The 18891-nt window shown below is 41.2% G+C and overlaps 1 protein-coding gene across 7 annotated transcripts; it reads left to right on the top strand.

Annotated features, from left to right (window-relative positions):
* Window positions 1-7918: 7918 nt before the first annotated feature.
* On the top strand, window positions 7919-18221 carry C5H6orf141 (chromosome 5 C6orf141 homolog). Of its 7 annotated transcripts, none has more exons than XM_023213086.2 (5): window positions 7941-8941; window positions 9742-9844; window positions 10252-10483; window positions 11829-12109; window positions 18004-18221. In XM_023213086.2, the coding sequence occupies exon 1, from the start codon at window positions 8056-8058 to the stop codon at window positions 8791-8793; it is 738 nt and encodes a 245-aa protein (XP_023068854.1). In that variant the 5' UTR covers window positions 7941-8055; the 3' UTR covers window positions 8794-8941; window positions 9742-9844; window positions 10252-10483; window positions 11829-12109; window positions 18004-18221. The 7 variants fall into 7 exon arrangements, with proteins under 7 accessions (XP_023068849.1, XP_023068852.1, XP_023068854.1 ...); XM_023213083.2 differs by having other exon boundaries at window positions 9154-9844; XM_023213081.2 differs by having other exon boundaries at window positions 7919-9844.
* The last annotated feature ends 670 nt before the right edge of the window (window positions 18222-18891 follow it).

Below are 18891 nucleotides of genomic sequence, written 5' to 3'. Positions count from 1 at the left end.
AAATTAGCCAGGCATGGCCGTGCATGCCTGTAATCCCAGCTACTCAGGAGGCTGGGGCAGGAGAATCGCTTGACGCTGAGAGGTGGAGGTTGCAGTGAGCTGAAATCATGTCACTGCACTCTAGCCTGGGTGACGGAGTGAGACTCCATCTCAAAAATAAATAAATAAAAAAGTAATTTTTAAGAGGGATCTACAACACTTGGCTTAGTATTAGATATATGGGACAGAGATAACCTCTGAGGGAAGAGGTAGATCATAGAATTTCCAGTTATGTCATTTTTGAGAATAAGGAATGCAGAAAGAGAAGACAAATTTAAGAGAAGTAATGATAAATTCAATTTTAGACATTTTGGATTTAGAGTGACTGTAGAACCCTCAGAAGAGAGTCCCGTAGAAAACTCAACAAGACATTTTTCACTACATTAGACTATGATAAGAAACAATCCCAAAATTTCACTGGTTTTCAATAACAAAACTTTACTTCATGCTCAAAATACATATCAGCTGCCACAGTTTCATTGAATTCTACTCAGCTCTGTTCTGTGTGTTGTCTTCATTCTGGGATTATGTCCAAGATAGCAGCCGTGATATGGGGCATTCCCAGAGCCAGCCTTGCAATGACTCTTTAAACTTCTGCTCAGATGCATCCAATGTCACTTCTGCTTACATCTTGTAAGCTGCAGCGAGTCTCATGACCAACGTCAACATCTGTGGAATGGGCAAGTGTATTTCCATAGAGGAAGCATTGCAAATCACATAAAAAACAAGCTCGTAAGTATGTTCCTCCTTCAGGAAGAGGAAGTAAATAATTTGAGACAATAATATAATCTACCACAAGTCTAGTCTAGAAGTAAGTGGCATGGTCTAGAATAGAGATATAAATTGGAGAATCATCAGTGTACAGGTTGCAGTTGAAGCCACAGAGATAGTTAAAATCATAGAGAGTATTTTAGATTTATGATAAAAGAAATATCAAGAATAAAATTGCTCTGTTCATATACCTCCATTGCACCATAGCCTACAATGTTGCTTTGTTCAGAATACCCTATTTGTCACTTCCATATCCAAATTCTACTTCTAATATATTGTACAGATTTGTTGTTCAGCTGAATGCTTTTCCATTATAGGAGCCAAAGAAGTCCCCAAAGTTTTTTTAATCTTTTCTTTTATTGTCCTGTATTATCAAAGGGTAAGCAGGTGGTATAAACTCAGCCAAGTGGATACCTCTGAGTGGGATTTTGTTTCCTAAATGCCTCAAGGAAAAGTGAGGAGGTTCAAGTTTATTGATTGGATGCCTGTAGTCGCAGCCCTTTGGGAAGCTGAGGCGGGTAGATCACTTGGGCCTAGGAGTTTGAGACAATCCTGGCCAACATGGCAAATCTCTTTCTACAAGAAATACAAAAATTAGCTGGGCATGGTGGTGTGCACTTTAGACACAGCTACTAGGGAGACTGAGGTGGGAGGACTGCTTGAGCTGGGGAGGTCGAGGCTGCAGTGAGCCATGATAGTGCCACTGTACTCCAGTCTGGACAACAGAGTAAAACCCTGTCTTAAAAAAAATAATTTATTCAGCCTAGTGATGGAATCTGCCATGAGATTTCTCCTGTAATATCATCTGCAACAGCTTTCCTTTTTCCCTGTTTTAAAGTCCGATATATCTGCTTCCCCAACAAATTTGTGAGCTACTAATATCCTTATGATAAAGTCTATTTTCCTTAACTGAATTAGAGTTGGTATATTAGCTCAGGCTGCTCCATAATAAAATACCATCGATTGCATGGCTTAAACAGCAGAAATTTATTTTCTCACAGTTTTGGAGGCTGGAAGTCTGAGAGCAAAGGGTCAGCATGGTTGGGGATTTTCTTCCTTGAGAACAATCTCTCTTCCCCTTCTTCTAAGGTCACAGTCCTATGGGATTAAAGTCACTACTCTTACTACCTCATTTAACCTTATTATCACATTAAAAACCCTCGCTCCTGCTACATTCACATTGAGGGGCAGAGTTTCAACCTAGGAACTTTGGAGGGATACCATTCTGTGCATAGCTGTTGGTGTCTGTAGCTTCCAACTGAAGTATCCAAACCAGTACAGACAGAATCTCCCTGTTTCCACGAAGCCTGTCTCAATCACTCTAGCTCTCACCACTTTCTTTCCTTTACTAAATTTCATTACTCTAAATTCCCTTTAGTAAATTGTGATCCCGAATATACATGTTATTCTTAATTTTTCCTTATTTAATAACCTTAAAGGTAATCTAATTTGGTGGCTGTCAAACTTGGTGGCATATTCGAATCATCTGAGCAGATTTTTTAAATGCCAGTGTTCTAAGGTCCACTCCATGCCAATTACATCCCAACCTCTCAGAGGGAGCCAAAGAACATTTTTGTGTACAAATATTCCCCTAGGTGATTTCAGTGCACAGCCAAATGTGAAAATTATTGAAGTAATTCAATCTTATTTACAAGTTGGAAAATTTGGCTGTTTTATGTCTATTAGTTTTATTCCCCCAACCTGATTATGAACTCTAGTTACAGAAATTTTTGCATTTACTTAACAAAAATAATGTACTTATATAGGATGGATGCATATTGAGCAACCAATTAATAAGCTTCTTTATGCAAAGAAGCTTTATTATCTTTTTTTTTTTTTTTTTTTTTTTTGAGATGGAGTCTCACTTTGTTGCCAAGGCTGGAGTACAATGGTGTGATCTTGGCTTACTGCAACCTCTGCTTCCCAGGTTCAAGTGATTCTAATGCCTCAGCCTCCCGAGTCGCTGGGACTCCAGGTGTGCACCACCATACCTGGCTAATTTTCTGTACTTTTTAGCAGAGATGTGGTTTCATGATGTTGGACAGGTTGATCTCCAACTCCTGCCCTCAAGTGATCTGCCCACCTTGGCCTCCCAAAGTGTTGGGATTACAGGCATGAGCCATCACACCTGACCTGTGCAATGGTCCTTAACCTTAGTTACACATTGATCGTTTCAGATGGGGTGGTGTAAAAAATGGTCTTGCCTGCACCCCCTCATTCAGTCTGATCGAATAGTATCAGGTGATGCCTGAACTTCATGTACAACCATAGTTGAGAACCACCACTAATCTATCTCTTGATGAAATTGTTATGGGAGTAAGCACAACCTGTCATAACATGGCAGGCTCGTTTATCTCTAAACATGAAAAATATTATGTGAATATATTTATTTATCGACTGACCTAATAAGAGTAACTGGGCCTAAGAGCCTTTGCTGAAAGACTCTTGTCTGAATTGTGAATTCTGTTGCCAAAAGCACTAATGGACAACCCATCTGCCAATATTGTATAGATTCTCATGGAGTGTCACCTTAAATCTACAACCAGATACAGCAACAAAAACTGTAGCTAATATGCTCAAATAGAAGAGTTCTTCTTGGTCCTTCTACTTTCTACAACTCTGTATTTCCCATTTAAAAGTAAAATCCTGTTAATGTATTGTTTTATTTGATTGATATATTTATTCAATTGATGCACTGCTGCATTTCTTAATCAGCCACTTCAAGCTGATTGTAACCAAGTAACTACAAATCCATTCCTGCTCCAATTTATCCTCCTTACTTTCTACCCACAATGTATGTGCCTACTTCATTTGGGAATACAACATTATATGCTTTCCAAATTGATGAGTTTTAAATTTTAGTAAACAAAGACCAGCAGGAACACTCCTGTACTAAAGAAAAATAAGTTAGGTTTATTTTTCATGCTTCAGCAGCTAAGAATGCACCCTTGAGTAATTATGGGATAATTCACTAAGTGGATTTGGGAGGGGCTTTGTATAGGATTTGGACTAGAGATGATAGTCCTAAATAAGATTTAACGAAACAGGAGCCAGTGCTGCATTAGATGTTGTCAAGAACTGGGATCAACTCCATGATGGGGTACCTTGGTGACTTTTATCTAGGGAAGTAGAGGATTAAAGTAGATGTAGACCAGAAGTATCATTAGTAAAGGATTGATAGTCATTTCTGTTAGCTATAAGAGGGGGATGTTTAATCTTCTTTACGGTTTTTAGTGTCCTTGTCTGTCTTGTTACAAACATGGTCACAGACTGGCTTTATATAAACGATGCTTCTATTCTGAGTTTTGATAATGTTCAATTGGGATCACCATGGCCTGGCTACCTGAAGGGCCACTTTTTGCTTTCTCAGAAGTTAAAAACTGTTGAATAGATGAGTTTTTCAACTCAAAAATGTTGTATCTGACAGGGGAAAAAAAGCTATGAAATATTGCTACAGGTGTAAATTAAAGGCAGAGGTCTGCGAGTGAACAGTAAACCTTCAAAAGGCAGAATTGTTCAAATAACCGAGAGTGTCATAAGTATGTGAAATAACTTCTAGTCCTAACAGGAAAAATAAGAGGGACTGCTCTTTGGTTAGGCTGGGTGTGGTGGCTCACACCTATAATCCCAGCACTTTGGGAGGCCAAGGTGTGTTAGATTGCTGTTTTGGGCCCTACCAGGGCAAAGCGTGTGCTGATGGTCCCCAATAACTTTACAGACCCCAGGAATATAAATTGCTTTATTACTCATTGGCCTGCACATTTGCAGCTATTATGGGCACATCAGAGACAAAGTAAATGGGTTCACTTTAGCATCCTTTATCAGTCTTTTAGGCACTTTGAGATATTACAGCACAACAGACACCACTATCCTAGAGGCAAGCTGTCTGTTTTTCTGGTTGATATGCTTTTTAGACTCCACCTTTTTGAGGATTGATTCATTTAGCATTTCCCTTTCATGCTCTTTCATGCATTAATACATAACTTCTTGACATCTAGAAATGCAAGTGCAATATGACGAATGAGTCTGCTTCATTCTTCAGCAAATAACTTTTCCTCTTTTCTCATCCCCCAATCTAATACCTCATATAATCCCCAATGGCGAGAAAACTATTTGAAAGCAATAAATGTTATGGTTTACATTATATTTCCCTTAAAATACAGACACCTTATTGGAATTCTCCCAATATTCTTCAAGGAAAGAAAATATAGTATTCTTGTTGCCACTCTAAATAAGCAAAACAGTGTTAGAGTTTATCTATACATGTTTTTGGAAATGCTTCTCACAATGTCCATGAACCACTAGGTTTAGAATTACTGAGGGACTTGCTAAAAATCTGTATCCAAATCTCTATAAGAACAGAATCTTTGTAAGGAGTGTAAGACATTGAGCTGTAGGTAATTTTCATGTATATTAAGGTTAATTGATTATCTTCCAGTTTTGGATAGAGGATTGATGTATGTTACTGCATATATAAGAATAAAAACTTTTGGCCAGGTGTGGTGGCTCACGCCTATAATCCCAGCACTTTGGGAGGCCAAGGTGGGTGGATTACCTGAGGTCAGGAGTTTGAGACTAGCCTGGCCAAAATGGTAAAAGTTCATCTCTACAAAAGAGACAAAATTAGCCAGGTGTGGTGGCACATGCCTGTAATCCTACTACTCAAGGGGCTGAGGCAGGAGAATTGCTTGAACCTGGGAGCAGTGAGCTGCGATCGCGCCATTGTACTCCAGCCTGGACGACAAGAGTGAAACTCTGTCTCAAATAAATAAATAAATAAATAAATAAATAAATAAATAAATAAAACCTTTAAGAGGATAAGCAATTTGGCTTGTTCCTCCAGATGTCTCTATTACCCAGAAGAGTAGCTTATAGTTAGTAATTAGTGGTTATGTAAATGAACGGAAAAGAACATGAGGTCACAGGCTTAAAATATGAAGGTAATTTAGAGGTCATTTTGGAGCAAGCATTTAAATAAGTTAGAATCTTGGCTCCACTGTTTATGGTGTTTAACCTTGGGCACACACTTAACCTCTTTGTGCTTCAAAGATTTCAAGGAGACCAAAGAAACAGTACTACTTTCACAGTTTGTTGTAAAGAATCAATGTGTTTAAATATATAGAATGCTTAGAACAATTCTTGGCTAAAACACTCAAAAATTTGAGTTAATTTTGATTGAGGAGTAACCAGACCAAGGTCAGGCATGTATATTTTTTGGTTGTTTTTGTTGTTGAAGAGAAAGGGGTCTCAGCATTCTGTGCAGGCCAGATTCCAACTCTTAGGCTCAAGGAATCCTCCCACCTCAACCTCAAAAGCAGTTTGGGATTACCAGTAGGCGTCACTGTGCCCACTAAGGTCAGGCTTCTAATCAGCCAAGTCTGACACAGACTTTCTCACTCCTCCTCTATCACTTTATTCCTTTATATGATTTGGCAGATATCAAAAGTCCTCCCTTTCCAAATATCTCACTATACTGCTTTGTTTTTTACTATGGGCTGAATTTTTCACCATTGCACTCATTTTTCTAAATCAGGCAGGATTTAGATTTCTCTTTCTTTTCTTTTCTTTTTTTTTAAATTCTTGCTGTAATACCCAAACTAGAGTGCAGTGGTATGATCTTAGCTCACTGCAACCTCCCCCTCTCTGGTTCAAGTGATTCTCGTGCCTCAGCATCCCAAGTAGCTGGGATTACAGGTATGTATCACCATGCCTGACTAATTTTTGTACTTTTTGTAGAGACGGGGTTTCACCATGTTGACCAGGCTGGTCTCAAACTCCTGGCATCAAGTGATCCGACGTCCTCAGACTCCCAAAATGCTGGGACTACAGGTATGAACCACCACACTCAGCCAACAGTGGGTTTTTTATAAAACAAACAGCCAAGGATGAACTGGAAACCACAAACGGAGCTCTTTTTCTATGACCTAGCCTCGGCGGTTAACCTTAGGCAAAGAGTAGTGTGTCACGGGGCCTGCGTATGGGTAAATTCTGAAAGCCTTGCCAGAGACACTTACTTTTTTTTAACCCCTGTGGTTAAAGAGGAAGGGTGGGTACAGAGGGAATTTTATAAACGACACAAACACAAACAATTTCAAATCCTGAAAAAATTCATTTGGATGTTTGTTTTGCTTCCGTTTTATAGCTTGTTTTAAATCAAGGACTACACCTTCCTGAGACAAGCATTGATTACACACAAAGTCAAGACTGGCCAGGGCAGGGGCTCAAGCCTGTAATAGCAGAATTTTGGGAGGCCCAGGTGGGTGTGAGGGTAGGGTGGGGATCTTGGGTATCTCTTACGTCCAGGAGTTCCAGACCAGCTTGGGCAATATAGGAAAGCCCCACCCCTACCATCTCTACAAAAAAAAGAAAAAGAAAAAAAGCCCGGCGTGGGGGTGCGCTCCTGTAGTCCCGGCTACTTGAGGGGCTGAGGTGGGAGTCTGGAAAGTCAAGGCGAGCCACTGCACTGTATTTTGAGCTATAGAGCGAGACCATATCTCATGGGGGGAAAAAAAGAGGCAGGGGGAGTGGGGAGAGAAAGAGGGAGAGAGAGAAAAGAAGGAGGAGGGGGAGGAGGAGGAGGACGAGGACACAGGTGTGACCACTGTCCTCCAGAGATACAGATTCTGGCATTCTAAAGGAAGAAGGACAAAGAAACCAAAACCAGTTTATCCAAGGCTTCAACTTTTCAGTCTGACCCTTTGATCTACATTCCATTATTTTGGTAGCATGGTGGGAGTGGATTCGGAGTGGACACAAACCCTTTTCAGAATCAGATCAGATAACTAAAATGCAAACAAACTTCTTTATTCCTTCACCTCAAAGAGCGTCCTTGGAAAGTAAACACACTTTGGGGCATTTCAAGGGGGGCGCAGTGAGAGGGTGTCCTTTGCGTCTCAGTTCCAGAGAAAAACGAAAGATGGGTGGGAAACTAGGATAGAGGTTAAGTAAGAGGGGACTGAATCAGCGAATGACAAAGGGAGCAGGGTTCCGCACAGGGGTAGGAGGAAGAAGAGGAGTGACTGGGGCTTGTGTCAAGTTTCCTCTGAATGGCTAGACAGCTGCCAGGTGGGAGAGGCGGAGGGCGAGAAGGCGGGTTCAGCACGCGGTTGGCCTGGGGCTGATCCAGTCTTCAGCTCTCGCGGGCTGGGAGTCCGGGCCACAGAGGCCACACCCAGGGCTTGCTGGTCCCGCGCTTTCCGGAGCTCAGCAGGCGCTTGCTGCTTGAACTGGCCAAAGAAGGAACGAATGAATGACCCTTTTGCCAGGATGGAGACCCGAGGGCCTCAGGGAGCTGCGAATCCCATGGACTCCTCCCGCAGCCTGGGGGACCTCGGGTCTTTTCTGCGCGAGGTGGGGCGCGGGGTCCCGCTGGCTCCGGGCGCCCGGAATCCCGCGACGGCGGGGTCAAGCCGAAGCCAGGGCGGCGGCCACGAGGACAGATCGGCAGGTCGGGCCCTCGGACCTTGGGCTGGAGAGGAATTGGACCGTGAGTCCTGGGTCAGAGAGAAAGTACTGTTTCTCCTGCACCCAGAAAGGTGGTTAGGGACTCAAGGGGGCCCTGCACGGGAAAAGGTGGCCGGCGCAAAGGACCTTCCTCACGCGGCGGGTGGAGAGGACCACGGCGAGGAGCCCAATTACCCTTCTGTCTCTCAACGAGAAAAGCGAGTTTCTGGCAGGCGTGTAGCCCCGCCGCGGGACCCAGCAGACCCAACCAAATACGTGCTTGTGCGGGTGGAGGATTATCAGGTAACACAAGAAGTGTTGCAGACCTCCTGGGCCAAGGGTCGCATGACCACCAGGACTGAGGAGCACTCCGTGACCGCGCTCACTTTTCGCAGCAGTAGAGAGGGACAGCCTGGGGGACACCGGGCCCCTGCTGAACCTCGGGATCTCCAGGAACGAACAGGGGCACCCCGCGTTCACGCCGCGGAGAGGAGGGTTTCACCGTCTCCAGGGACCTTGCTCGAGGAGATTAAACTCTAAAGAGTAACCCGAGAAATGTTCCGGGATGGTGGATGAGCGATCATCCTTAAGAGAAAATGCTATTCTGGAAACTCCAACCAGCAATTAACCTGCAAAAGGAACGTTTTGAGAGGCTGGCACAGAGCTTCAGGCAGGCAGATTAAGAACTGTAAGCAGCATAATACCTCCTTTGTGGCTTGAATTCCTTGGCGGTGTGGGGACCTAAGTCATTCAGAAGAGGGAGAGAAAAGATATTTTCAGATTGACAGAATGTGGGAGTTTTGAAACGAGAAAACCTGTTGTTAATTTGCATTTTGGAATACCTCAATTGATCTCTTTTCTGTTCCCCCCACGCCACCCCGCACTCTTGTTTCTCTTTAGGACCTAGAAACAGAAGTGAAGTTTGAAGTCTGCTCTCTGCAAAGAGGGTGGGAGTGGGTGAAGTAGAGAGGCTTGTTTTAAAAGCCAAAAACAGAAAGTAAGAAGAAATGGGAAAATAAAACCAAAGCAGCAAGTGACTCTCTTCTGATGTGCACTTTTGATTTTTCTTTCCCACATTTCAGTGTTAGAAAGAAAAAGAGAGGAGCCAGGGAAAGAAGGAGTTGGGAACAGAAGACTAAGATTTCAACATGAAATTCCATTTACAAGGCTTTACCGCAAACAACAGCTAATTTAGTCCTGTAAACATGCATTTATCATAAATTTTTAATTTTAATATTAAAAATACTGCATGCAAATGTTCTGATTTAAAGGTAGATAACAATATGTAGTTTGCCATAAAATGAATGCATATCTTATTCTTTTCCTTAGTTCTTCATTAATGAGACCTGTAGTCAAGAATGGATTGAAAATACCGATCTCCTGGTGTAGTTAAAAAAATCTCTTCTGGTATTGCTGAAACAACTAATTTTTCTTATTTTGTTTATTCTTCTTTATTATTAAATACCATCTGAATTAACTCTTTAGTAGTTGGCCTGGTTGGAGCTCTGCGAGGAGCAAAGCAGCCCTCTCCAGGTGAACTACTTGACTTTACCACCTGAAGGAGTATTTACTGCAAGAATTAACAAAGCAGGTAGGACTCTGGCTTTTGATGAGCAAATGGTTGCAAAGTGCCTCCTTCCCCAGTCTTCCCTTTTGCCTTCATTTTTAGTTTAGAGCTTGAAATGTTCTCAAAAGATCATCTGATTCACCTCTTGCCTCCTGGCAGGCCAGATAGATAAGACGCTCCTGTTTCACTCCTGAGCCAATCTAGGCCTAGAGGTCTTGTAGCATATCTAAGTCACACAGCTAGTAATTTCATATGCTTACCAAGTGGATGAAGAATGTGATAATTTCCTTCCTAAAGGTTTGGGGTGGCCTTTCGAGGATTTATTTGACCCTCACTTAGGGGTCAAAAGATGACTGAGGATATCCTAGGTTTTCTTTTTTTGTTTTTTGTTTTTTTTTTTTTTGAGACAGAGTTACACTCTTGTTGCCCAGACTGGAGTGCAATGGCAGGATCTCGGCTCACCGCAACCTCTACCTCCCGGGTTCAAGAGATTCTCCTACCTCAGCCTCCCGAGTAGCTGGGATTACAGCCATGCACCGCAACGCCTGGCTAATTTTGTATTTTTATTAGAGACGGGGTTTCTCCATCTCGGCCAGGCTGGTCTTGAACTCCTGACCTCAGGTGATCCCCCTGCCTTGGCCTCCCAAAGTGCTAGGATTACAGGCGTGAGCCACCGTGCCCAGCCGATATTTTAGGTTTTCTAACTCGTGTTTGTGAGAAGTACTAGAGAATCACCTTAATATTCCTGAATCCTGCAAGGCCTCTTGGCTGGAGAATCATCACTAGCAGTTCTTAGGCCTGTGAGACCCTCACTTGGGAGAGTAATTCAGCATCTGAGCTCATCTGTGTTCAAAACTGCTTGACAGGTAGAAAAGATTCATCCCTTAAGATGAATCTCTTTTCCTTAACAGCCCTGCCTGACTCCAATGGTAGATTAACCTGTTTGGCATATAAGTTTCAGACCTGAGCTTATTAATTTGGTTGAATCATCACATGCCCAGGTGACTGATCATTGAATATGGAGAACAAAAAAAGTCTCTTTCACAATAACCAAAAATGGCAAGTAGCATCACTCAGCTGCCTTCTCTGGAGGCAAGCTCTGGAGGTCAGCTGCTTGGGTTCAAAACTGGCTCTACCTCTTTATTAACTGTGTGCCCTCAGGCAAGTTGCCTTATCTCTGTGTGCCTCTGTATCCTGCTTTGTTAAGGGGGGACAATAAATAGTATCAACGTTATAGAGGGGTTTTTTTTTTTAAGGGTTAAGTTAAACGAAAATACTTAGAACCTTGCCTGTCATACAATAAATGCTCAAAGTTAGTTACATTTTTTATTATTAGCATGGTTATCATTTAGTTCATTTTTCATCCTAACTAGGCTTTAGTCTTTTTAGTAACAAAGAGCAGAAATTGTATAACACAAGAAATCTAATTAAAGTCAAACCAGTGGTTTTTAATAAGACTGTTCTGTACTCCTGAAAGCAAGGACTTATTTCTAGCTTTTCCCAACCTTTAATGGATCAGTAAGTATATTTCTTAAATTCCTTAGAAATGACCTTCATGTCTTGTGTAGGGACTCATGGTAAGGCTCAAAGGACTAAGGTATACTATGCTTAACAGTCATTGAAGAGATTTTAGTACTGCCTAGTTCTGGGCAGATGGGAGCTTTGAATACTTTCTTTAACCTGTCAGGTTAGTTTGTTTTCCCTCTGGGGCTTTAAATCTGATGCCCTGTTGTCTAGAAAAGCAAAATAGACACAATTTGTTTGCATTTTGTCTTTCAGCCAAAAATGTGTTTAGCCAGGTTAGCTTAACTCCTTTAAACCAAATATGTTTAATTTTTTTTTTCCTTTCCTCACTGTGTTTCAAGCAATGAAAATTTATTTTTAAAGTGCTAACTGAACTTCCCGATTAACCGCATGCAACATGTTTATAGATTTCATTTAATATAGAGTTCCTTCTCATTGGAAACAAAAAGTAGTAAGTCGAAATACTGTTGAATTTGTTTCACAGATGTTCCTGATCCAAGCAGAACCCTGTTATTTGAAGAGCCTGACAAATCTTATCCCATTTAGAAGTGTCCTGGGAGTGCATCCAAAGTGAAACTTGGGCATCCTCAATACTAAGAAATCTCTGAGAATGGCTGGGTCTTGGCTCTTTGATCTTACCTCTACTCCACTGACAAATACGATTATCTAAAATTGTGTTAGGTGGATGAACCACATCAAAGACTTCCAGAAACCACTCCAGTGACCATAAGACAAATGTCAGAATCGCATAACCACCAGGATCAGGCAAGTGTCATTCTCTCTTAAAAATATTTGTTTACAACCGTGATCTCCTTTTGGGAATCATTACATTTGACTTGCTGCTTATTTTTGTTGGATGTTTCCAGTGCTTGATGATAAAACTTGATGTGGCTCTTTGCTTTGAAAAAGAAAAAAAAAAACTTTTTATTAAAAGAAAAAGTTATACACACTGCATAAAAATTGGGGAAATGTTATGAAGACAAAGAAAATTATAATAAAGGAAACAAAAACTTACAGATGACCCCAAATCTCTTTTAATATTTGGCAAGTTTCAAATATGAGTTTTTTTGTTTTGTTTTGTTTTGTTTTTGTTTTTTAGAGACAGCACCTTGCTATGTTGCCCAGGCTAGTCTTAAAATCCTGGACTCAAGCAATCCTCCTGCCTTGACCTCCCAACACGCTGGGCTTATAGGCATCAGCCACCATGCCTGGCCAAGTATGGTTTTATTTTATTATATCTTCATGTGTATATACCTACATATATACATACATTTTTCTAAACTATATAAAGTAGTATTAATGTAACCGCTGTATGTTTCCTGAATATTGTGTTTATATAAACAAACATATACTGATGCTACTCCTGATGTGTTCTGTGAAACGGCAGCATGGGCATCTCCAAAAAGGTTTTTAGAAACGTGGAATCTGAGGCCCCATTCTAGATCTACTGAATCAGGATTCGCATTTTATCAAGATCATTGGATGATTCACATTAAAGTTTGAGAAGCATTGACATATTCTCATATTTAGTTCTGTATTCTATTTTGTCACTTACCAAAACTAAAAAGCTTTTTTTATTCTATGTTCCCAATTAATTGTTAACAATGCCATGAAGATAATAATTTGTAGAATTTTGAAAACACTTAAAGATTATAGAAGGGTGAAAGATAGAGGATATGAATTGGTAAATTGGCAAAGAGATCTCTATGAAACTTTATAGTGTCTTTTTTAAAGAGCCTTATGATTTGAAAGTTTGTCCTAATGAGCCATTGACTCACCATTGGATTTCAAACTATTTCAGAAATGTGGCTATTTCGTTCTCTAGGAATATGAAATAATACGTTATCAAAAACTCCTGTGAGGGTGAAAAAGCAGGAAGTCATTAACATATTGCACAATTGCAACTCTGCAGGCTGAGTCAGAACTTGTCAGCCACTTGTGATGAATTGGGGGGAGTGGGGAAAAGGTGGAGCCAGAATTTGAATCAACTGATTCAGATAAGTAAACAAAGGGCTGTGACTCTTGAACACCATGACATCTCTATAACTACAGTCAGTACTTTGCTCTGTAATTAATTAGGGAGGGCAAATCTGTGAATTTACTTCTCTAGATGAAGATAAAGTCTAGATTACTTTGGAGAGAGTAAGGAGTTATGATTGGTTTTCAGACATTATGCCGCCAATAGTCACAAACAAAACATTAAGACTTGGTTATCTTCAAAGCAAGGAATTAACCAAATTCAAACTTACATTTCTAACCTTAAAACAAAATAAGAGGTGGAGCGCGGTGGCTCATGCCTGTAATCCCAGCACTTTGGGAGGCCAAGGCTGGTGGATCACCTGAGGCCGGGAGTTCAAGACCAGCCTGACCAACATGGAGAAACCCCGTCTCTACTAAAAATACTGAATTAGCTGGGGTGGTGGCGCATGCCCGTAATCCCAGCTACTCGGGAGGCTGAGGCAGGAGAATTGCTTGAACCCGGGAGACGGAGGTTGCGGTGAGCCAAGATTGCGCCATTGCACTCTAGCCTAGGCAACAAGAGCGAAACTCCGTCTCAAAAACAAACAGACAAACAAAAAACAGAACAAGAGTCTTTGAGGAGACTGCAGCCCTCCCAATAATAGAACAAACAGAGGCTGTGTTTGCAGAGCTTGGTATAATAAGAGTCAGCCAGCATCATTTGTGCTTGGCAGGGAAGCGAAGGCAGGTAGGGCAATAGGAAAGCTTTGTAGTGGCCAAGATGATCTTACCAATTCCTCAGCTTGACTAAATTTTAGATAAGCTTCTTCTTGACTTAGGTCCCTGACTTTCCCTTTCTTAGAGCATTTACTTTAGAAGACTTTCAATTGTAAATTCATTCTCTGCCTCTTTGAAATGTAAGTCTAAGAAAGATCCAGGTATGTCTTTCTTAAGGACCTAGGAGCCATTCCTTTGAAATGTAATCAGCAAAAACAAACAAACAAACAAACAAACAAACAAACAAAAAACCCAGAGGTCTCTAACTATCAGTCTCTGTGGGAGGGTGGAAGTCCAGCTTCTCAAAGTGCCAATCAGCAAACATAGATGGCATAATCACATTGACCAGTGTCCCTTTTAACATTGTCTCGTAGTTTTTCACTAGCTCACCTTAATGCTTTAAACGTTCCCACCTTTTGTTTCAGAGGAGTTGAGTTCAATCTCTCTCTCTAATGCAATAGTTTTTGGTTTTTTGTTTGTTTTTTGAGACAAAGTCTCGCTGTGTCGTCCAGGCTGGAGGGCAGTGGTGCATTCTTGACTCACTGTAACCTCCGCCTCCCGGGTTCAAGCGATTTTCCTGCCTCAGCCTCCTGAGTAGCTGAGACTACAAGTACATGCCACTATGCCCAGCTATTTTTTTTCCCCCTTTTTTTATTTTTAGTAGAGATGGAGTTTCGCCATGTTGGCCAGGCTGGTCTCAAACTGCTGGCCTCAAATGATCCAGTTGCCTTGGCCTCCCAAAGTGCTAGGATAACAGGTGTGAGCCACCATGCCTGGCTACTAATGCAATAGTCTTGAATAAAGTTTTCCTTGCTTATTTAACTCTGTCCCATGCAGTTACTCTTTAGCAATAGTGGAAAAAGAAAGGCTTTAGCTATGCTCTGCTTGGAGCCTATTGGCATGGGGGAGCTGGAGGCAGGTGATCTAGAAGGACAGCTTCTTACTTGATTGGTTAAAGGATTTCTTAGGTGGGCCCTGAGTTGGAAAAAAGAGAGAGAGAGAGAAGCTGGCAGTCACTGACCAAGTCCTGACCTTTTGAGCTGATTGCTCCAGAGGCTGTGGTTTGACTTCCCAGGTTGTGACTTTCTTGTCACAAAACTTGTAGGTTGGAATGCTGTAATAAATGGTATCAATCTCATAAGATTTTTTCAAGGATTCAGGTGAATAAAAAAATTCTTAGAACAGTGTCTGGCATATAATAAATACTCAAAATTAACTATTATTATAATTAGTAGTAGTGGTAGTGTGTTGTTCAGTTTACTTTTCATTCTAATTATTAGGCTTTAGTCTTTAGTGACAAAGAGCAGAAGACATATAACACACACACACACAAAATCAAATCCAAACCAGTGGTTTTTACTAAGACTCTTTTCTGTCTTTTTTCGTATTTTACCATATATGATCTGGTCATTGTCCATACATATATTCAGGCTTTCATTTGTGTTAAACCAATCCTAAAAACCAAGTTAGAAACTGAAAAATCCAGTCATAAAATTCTGGAAGATTTAGTCACAGATTTATTTTATGGAGTTAATCACATTATACTTATTTATTAGAAACATCCAGAATGTGGCCTTGCAAGTAGCTTTTTTATGGAGGTGAAGTATGCTTTGGCATAGTTTAATCCTGTTGACATCCAAAATGCTATGTAATGGACTAGTGCCACCTACTGAAAGCAAAGTCAAGTCTCTGTAAGTCCACCTTGGCATGGGGTATTACCTAGTGGTCACTGGGGTTACAGCATATATAAGCATTACCTTAAGACTGCATGACTTGTTCCTGGCCCAAACCCCTGAGTGTTAAATTTGCTCTGTGTGACCATTGGACCATCCTTAGGCCATTTTCTACCTTCAAAACATCTTGTGACTTTGAGCGTATTTGGAAAGGCCATGAGGTCCATGGAAAAGTGGGCACTACTGCATATCTTGAATTCGACTTACTTGGAAGAGGACAAATGAGGTATAAGGGGTACCACCGACTTTTTAAGAAAGCTAGAGAACTTTCAGGGAGGACTTCAGAATGCAGTCAACTTCTGTAAGGATTCTCTAACTGGTGTCCCTGTGTCAGGAAAAGGCCTAAGCCTACCTGTGGACTTTCCAATCCAGCCTCAATGTTATCCCATGCCCCTGAGGTTATAGGGTTTATGCTTTCTATCCTAACTGGGTGGAATAATGTACAAAGTTACAAATGAAATAAATAACCTTTTATTAGAAATTGGTAAGTCCGGGCGCAGTGGCTCATGCCTTAATCCCAGCACTTTGGGAGGCTGATGTGGGTGGATCACCTGAGGTCTAGAGTTCGAAACCAGCCTGACTAACATGGTGAAACCCCATCTCTACTAAAAATAGAAAAAATTAGCCAGATGTGGTGGTGCGCACCTATAATCCCAGCTACTCAGGTGGCTGAAGCAGGAGACTTGCTTGAACCTAGGAGGCAGAGGTTGCAGTGAGCTGAGATCACACCACCGCACTCCAGCCTGGGTGACAGAGCGAGACCCCATCTCAAAAAAAAAAAAAAAAAAAAAAAAAAGAAAGAGATTGCTCATTTCTCTCCCTGGTTGGGATTCTGTTGGAGTAGAAGAAAGGGGATTCTCTGACCTATATATTCAGTGGCATGCCAAGGACCAAACATTGGGTGGGGTTTGCTCGGGAGAGAACAATAAGCAGTGCTTGTCATTAGAGATTTTAAAACAATGATAAAGCCAGACTAAAAGTCTTTCTGCTTTCTTTTTTTAGATGGAGTCTCACTCTTGTTACCCAGGCTGGAGTGCAATGGCGCAATCTCAGCTCACTGCAACCTCCTGCCTCCTGGGTTCAAGCTATTGTCCTGCCTCAGTCTCCTGAGTAGCTGGGATTACAGGCATGCGCCACCACGCCCGGCTAATTTTTGTACTTTTAGTAGAGACGAGGTTTTGCCATGTTGGCCAGGCTGGTCTCGAACTCTTGACCTCAGGTGATCTGACCGCCTCAGCCTCCCAAAGTGCTGGGATTACAGGCTTGAGCCACCGAGCCTGGCCTCTGCTTTTTATTACTGTCATGTAGTTAGTGATAAAATGCTTCTATCTGAAAACAAATTTATTGTTTTAAATTCTAAAAAATTTTCATGATTATTGCTTAAATTTTAATAAAGCAGATGTAATTTTCAAATTAGCACATTTTTATTCTTCTTTACTATATTTTTTCTGTGTGGAAGATCATTGAAAAGCCTCTGTGTTGTCCTCCTAATATCTCTAACCCTCTGTCACTGTCTGTCTGTCTGTCTCTCTCTCTCTCAATCTGTCTCACACATAGACTCAACTAAATGCATTCATTGTGAGAGTAATTTTTTTTTTTTTCTTTTTGAGATAGAGTCTTGCTGTGTCGCCCAGGCTGGAGTTTAGTGGCACGATCTCAGCTCACTGCAACATCTGCCTCCTGGGTTCAAGCGATTCTCATGCCTCAGCCTACCAGGTAGCTGAGATTACAGATGCATGCCGCCAAACCTGGTTAATTCTTTTATTTTTAGTAGAGACAGAGTTTTACTATGTTGACCAGGCTGGTCTTGAACTCCTGACCTCAGGTGATCCCCCTGCCTTGGCCTCCAATGTGCTGGGATTACAGGCATGAGCCACTGCGCCTGGTTGGGTTCAGATCTTTAGAGCTCACTTTGAGTGTACCTTGTGTCTCCAATCCCTGTATATAAATATCTGCATTTCAAGAACAAATTTAACATAAACAATACCACAGCAATTTTGGTGTCTGAGGAAGAGAACTTGAGTTACTTCAATCATGCCATTATATATGACTTATTATGTGTAACATTTTAAATAAGGAAACACCAAAATGTATTATTTTTGATCAGTGTAAATTTATTTCACAGCTGAGCTGTTTTACTGTATTTGAGTAATGTCTTTAATTAAAATTTATTCTTTTTTAAAAAAATAGAGATGGAGTCTCACTCTGTCACCCAGCCTGGAATGTAGTGGCATCATTGTCACTCACTGCCTCAAACTCCTTGGCTCAAGTGGTCCTCCCACCTCAGCCTCCCAAGTAGCTGGAGCTATCGGCACAAGCTACCATGCCTGGCTATCCTTTTTTGTTGTTATTTTTTTTTTTTTAAGCTAAGGAATGAATAAAGAAAATAAAACATTGCATGACTGGTACGATTTAGTTGTCTTAATTGTTTCTTCATATCATTTGGATCTGTGTCTCTGCCCAAATCTCATGTTGAATTATAATCCCCAATGTTAGAGGTGGGGCTTGGTGGGAGGTGATTGGATCACGGGGGTGGTTTCCCATGAATGGCTTAGCACCATCCCCTTGGTGCTGCTCTTGCAGTGTGAGTGCTCACAAGATCTAGTTTAAATGTGTGTAGCACCTCCCTTCTCTCTCTCTTGTTCCTGCCCCCACCATGTAAGACAACCTGCTCCCACTTTGTCTTCCACCATGATTGAAAGCTTCCTGAGGCCTCCCCAGAAGCAGAAGCCACTATACTTCCTGTACAGCCTACAGAAACATCAGCCAGTTAAAACTCTTTTCTTTATAAATTACCCATTCTCAGGTATTTCTTTATAGCAGTGTGAGAATGGACTAAAACATTTCTTTTGCAGATATTTCAGTTTTATTAAAATTTACTTATTAACTTGACATTTACATGAAATATTATTATATCAGACTGTAACCAAAAAAGCAAAGTTATTATTTGTTTTACTTTATGATTATTACTAAAAGTTATTTTCTCATATTAATGTAAAAATTGACTGCTTCTGATGGCAGATACACGAAGTACGTCACTGCCAATATACAGCCAGAGAGTCCTAAATATGGAGGGAA

Source organism: Piliocolobus tephrosceles, chromosome 5 (genome assembly GCF_002776525.5).
Source record: "Piliocolobus tephrosceles isolate RC106 chromosome 5, ASM277652v3, whole genome shotgun sequence".
NCBI classification, from domain to species: domain Eukaryota; kingdom Metazoa; phylum Chordata; class Mammalia; order Primates; family Cercopithecidae; genus Piliocolobus; species Piliocolobus tephrosceles.
This window is presented reverse-complemented; position numbering and strand designations above follow the sequence as displayed.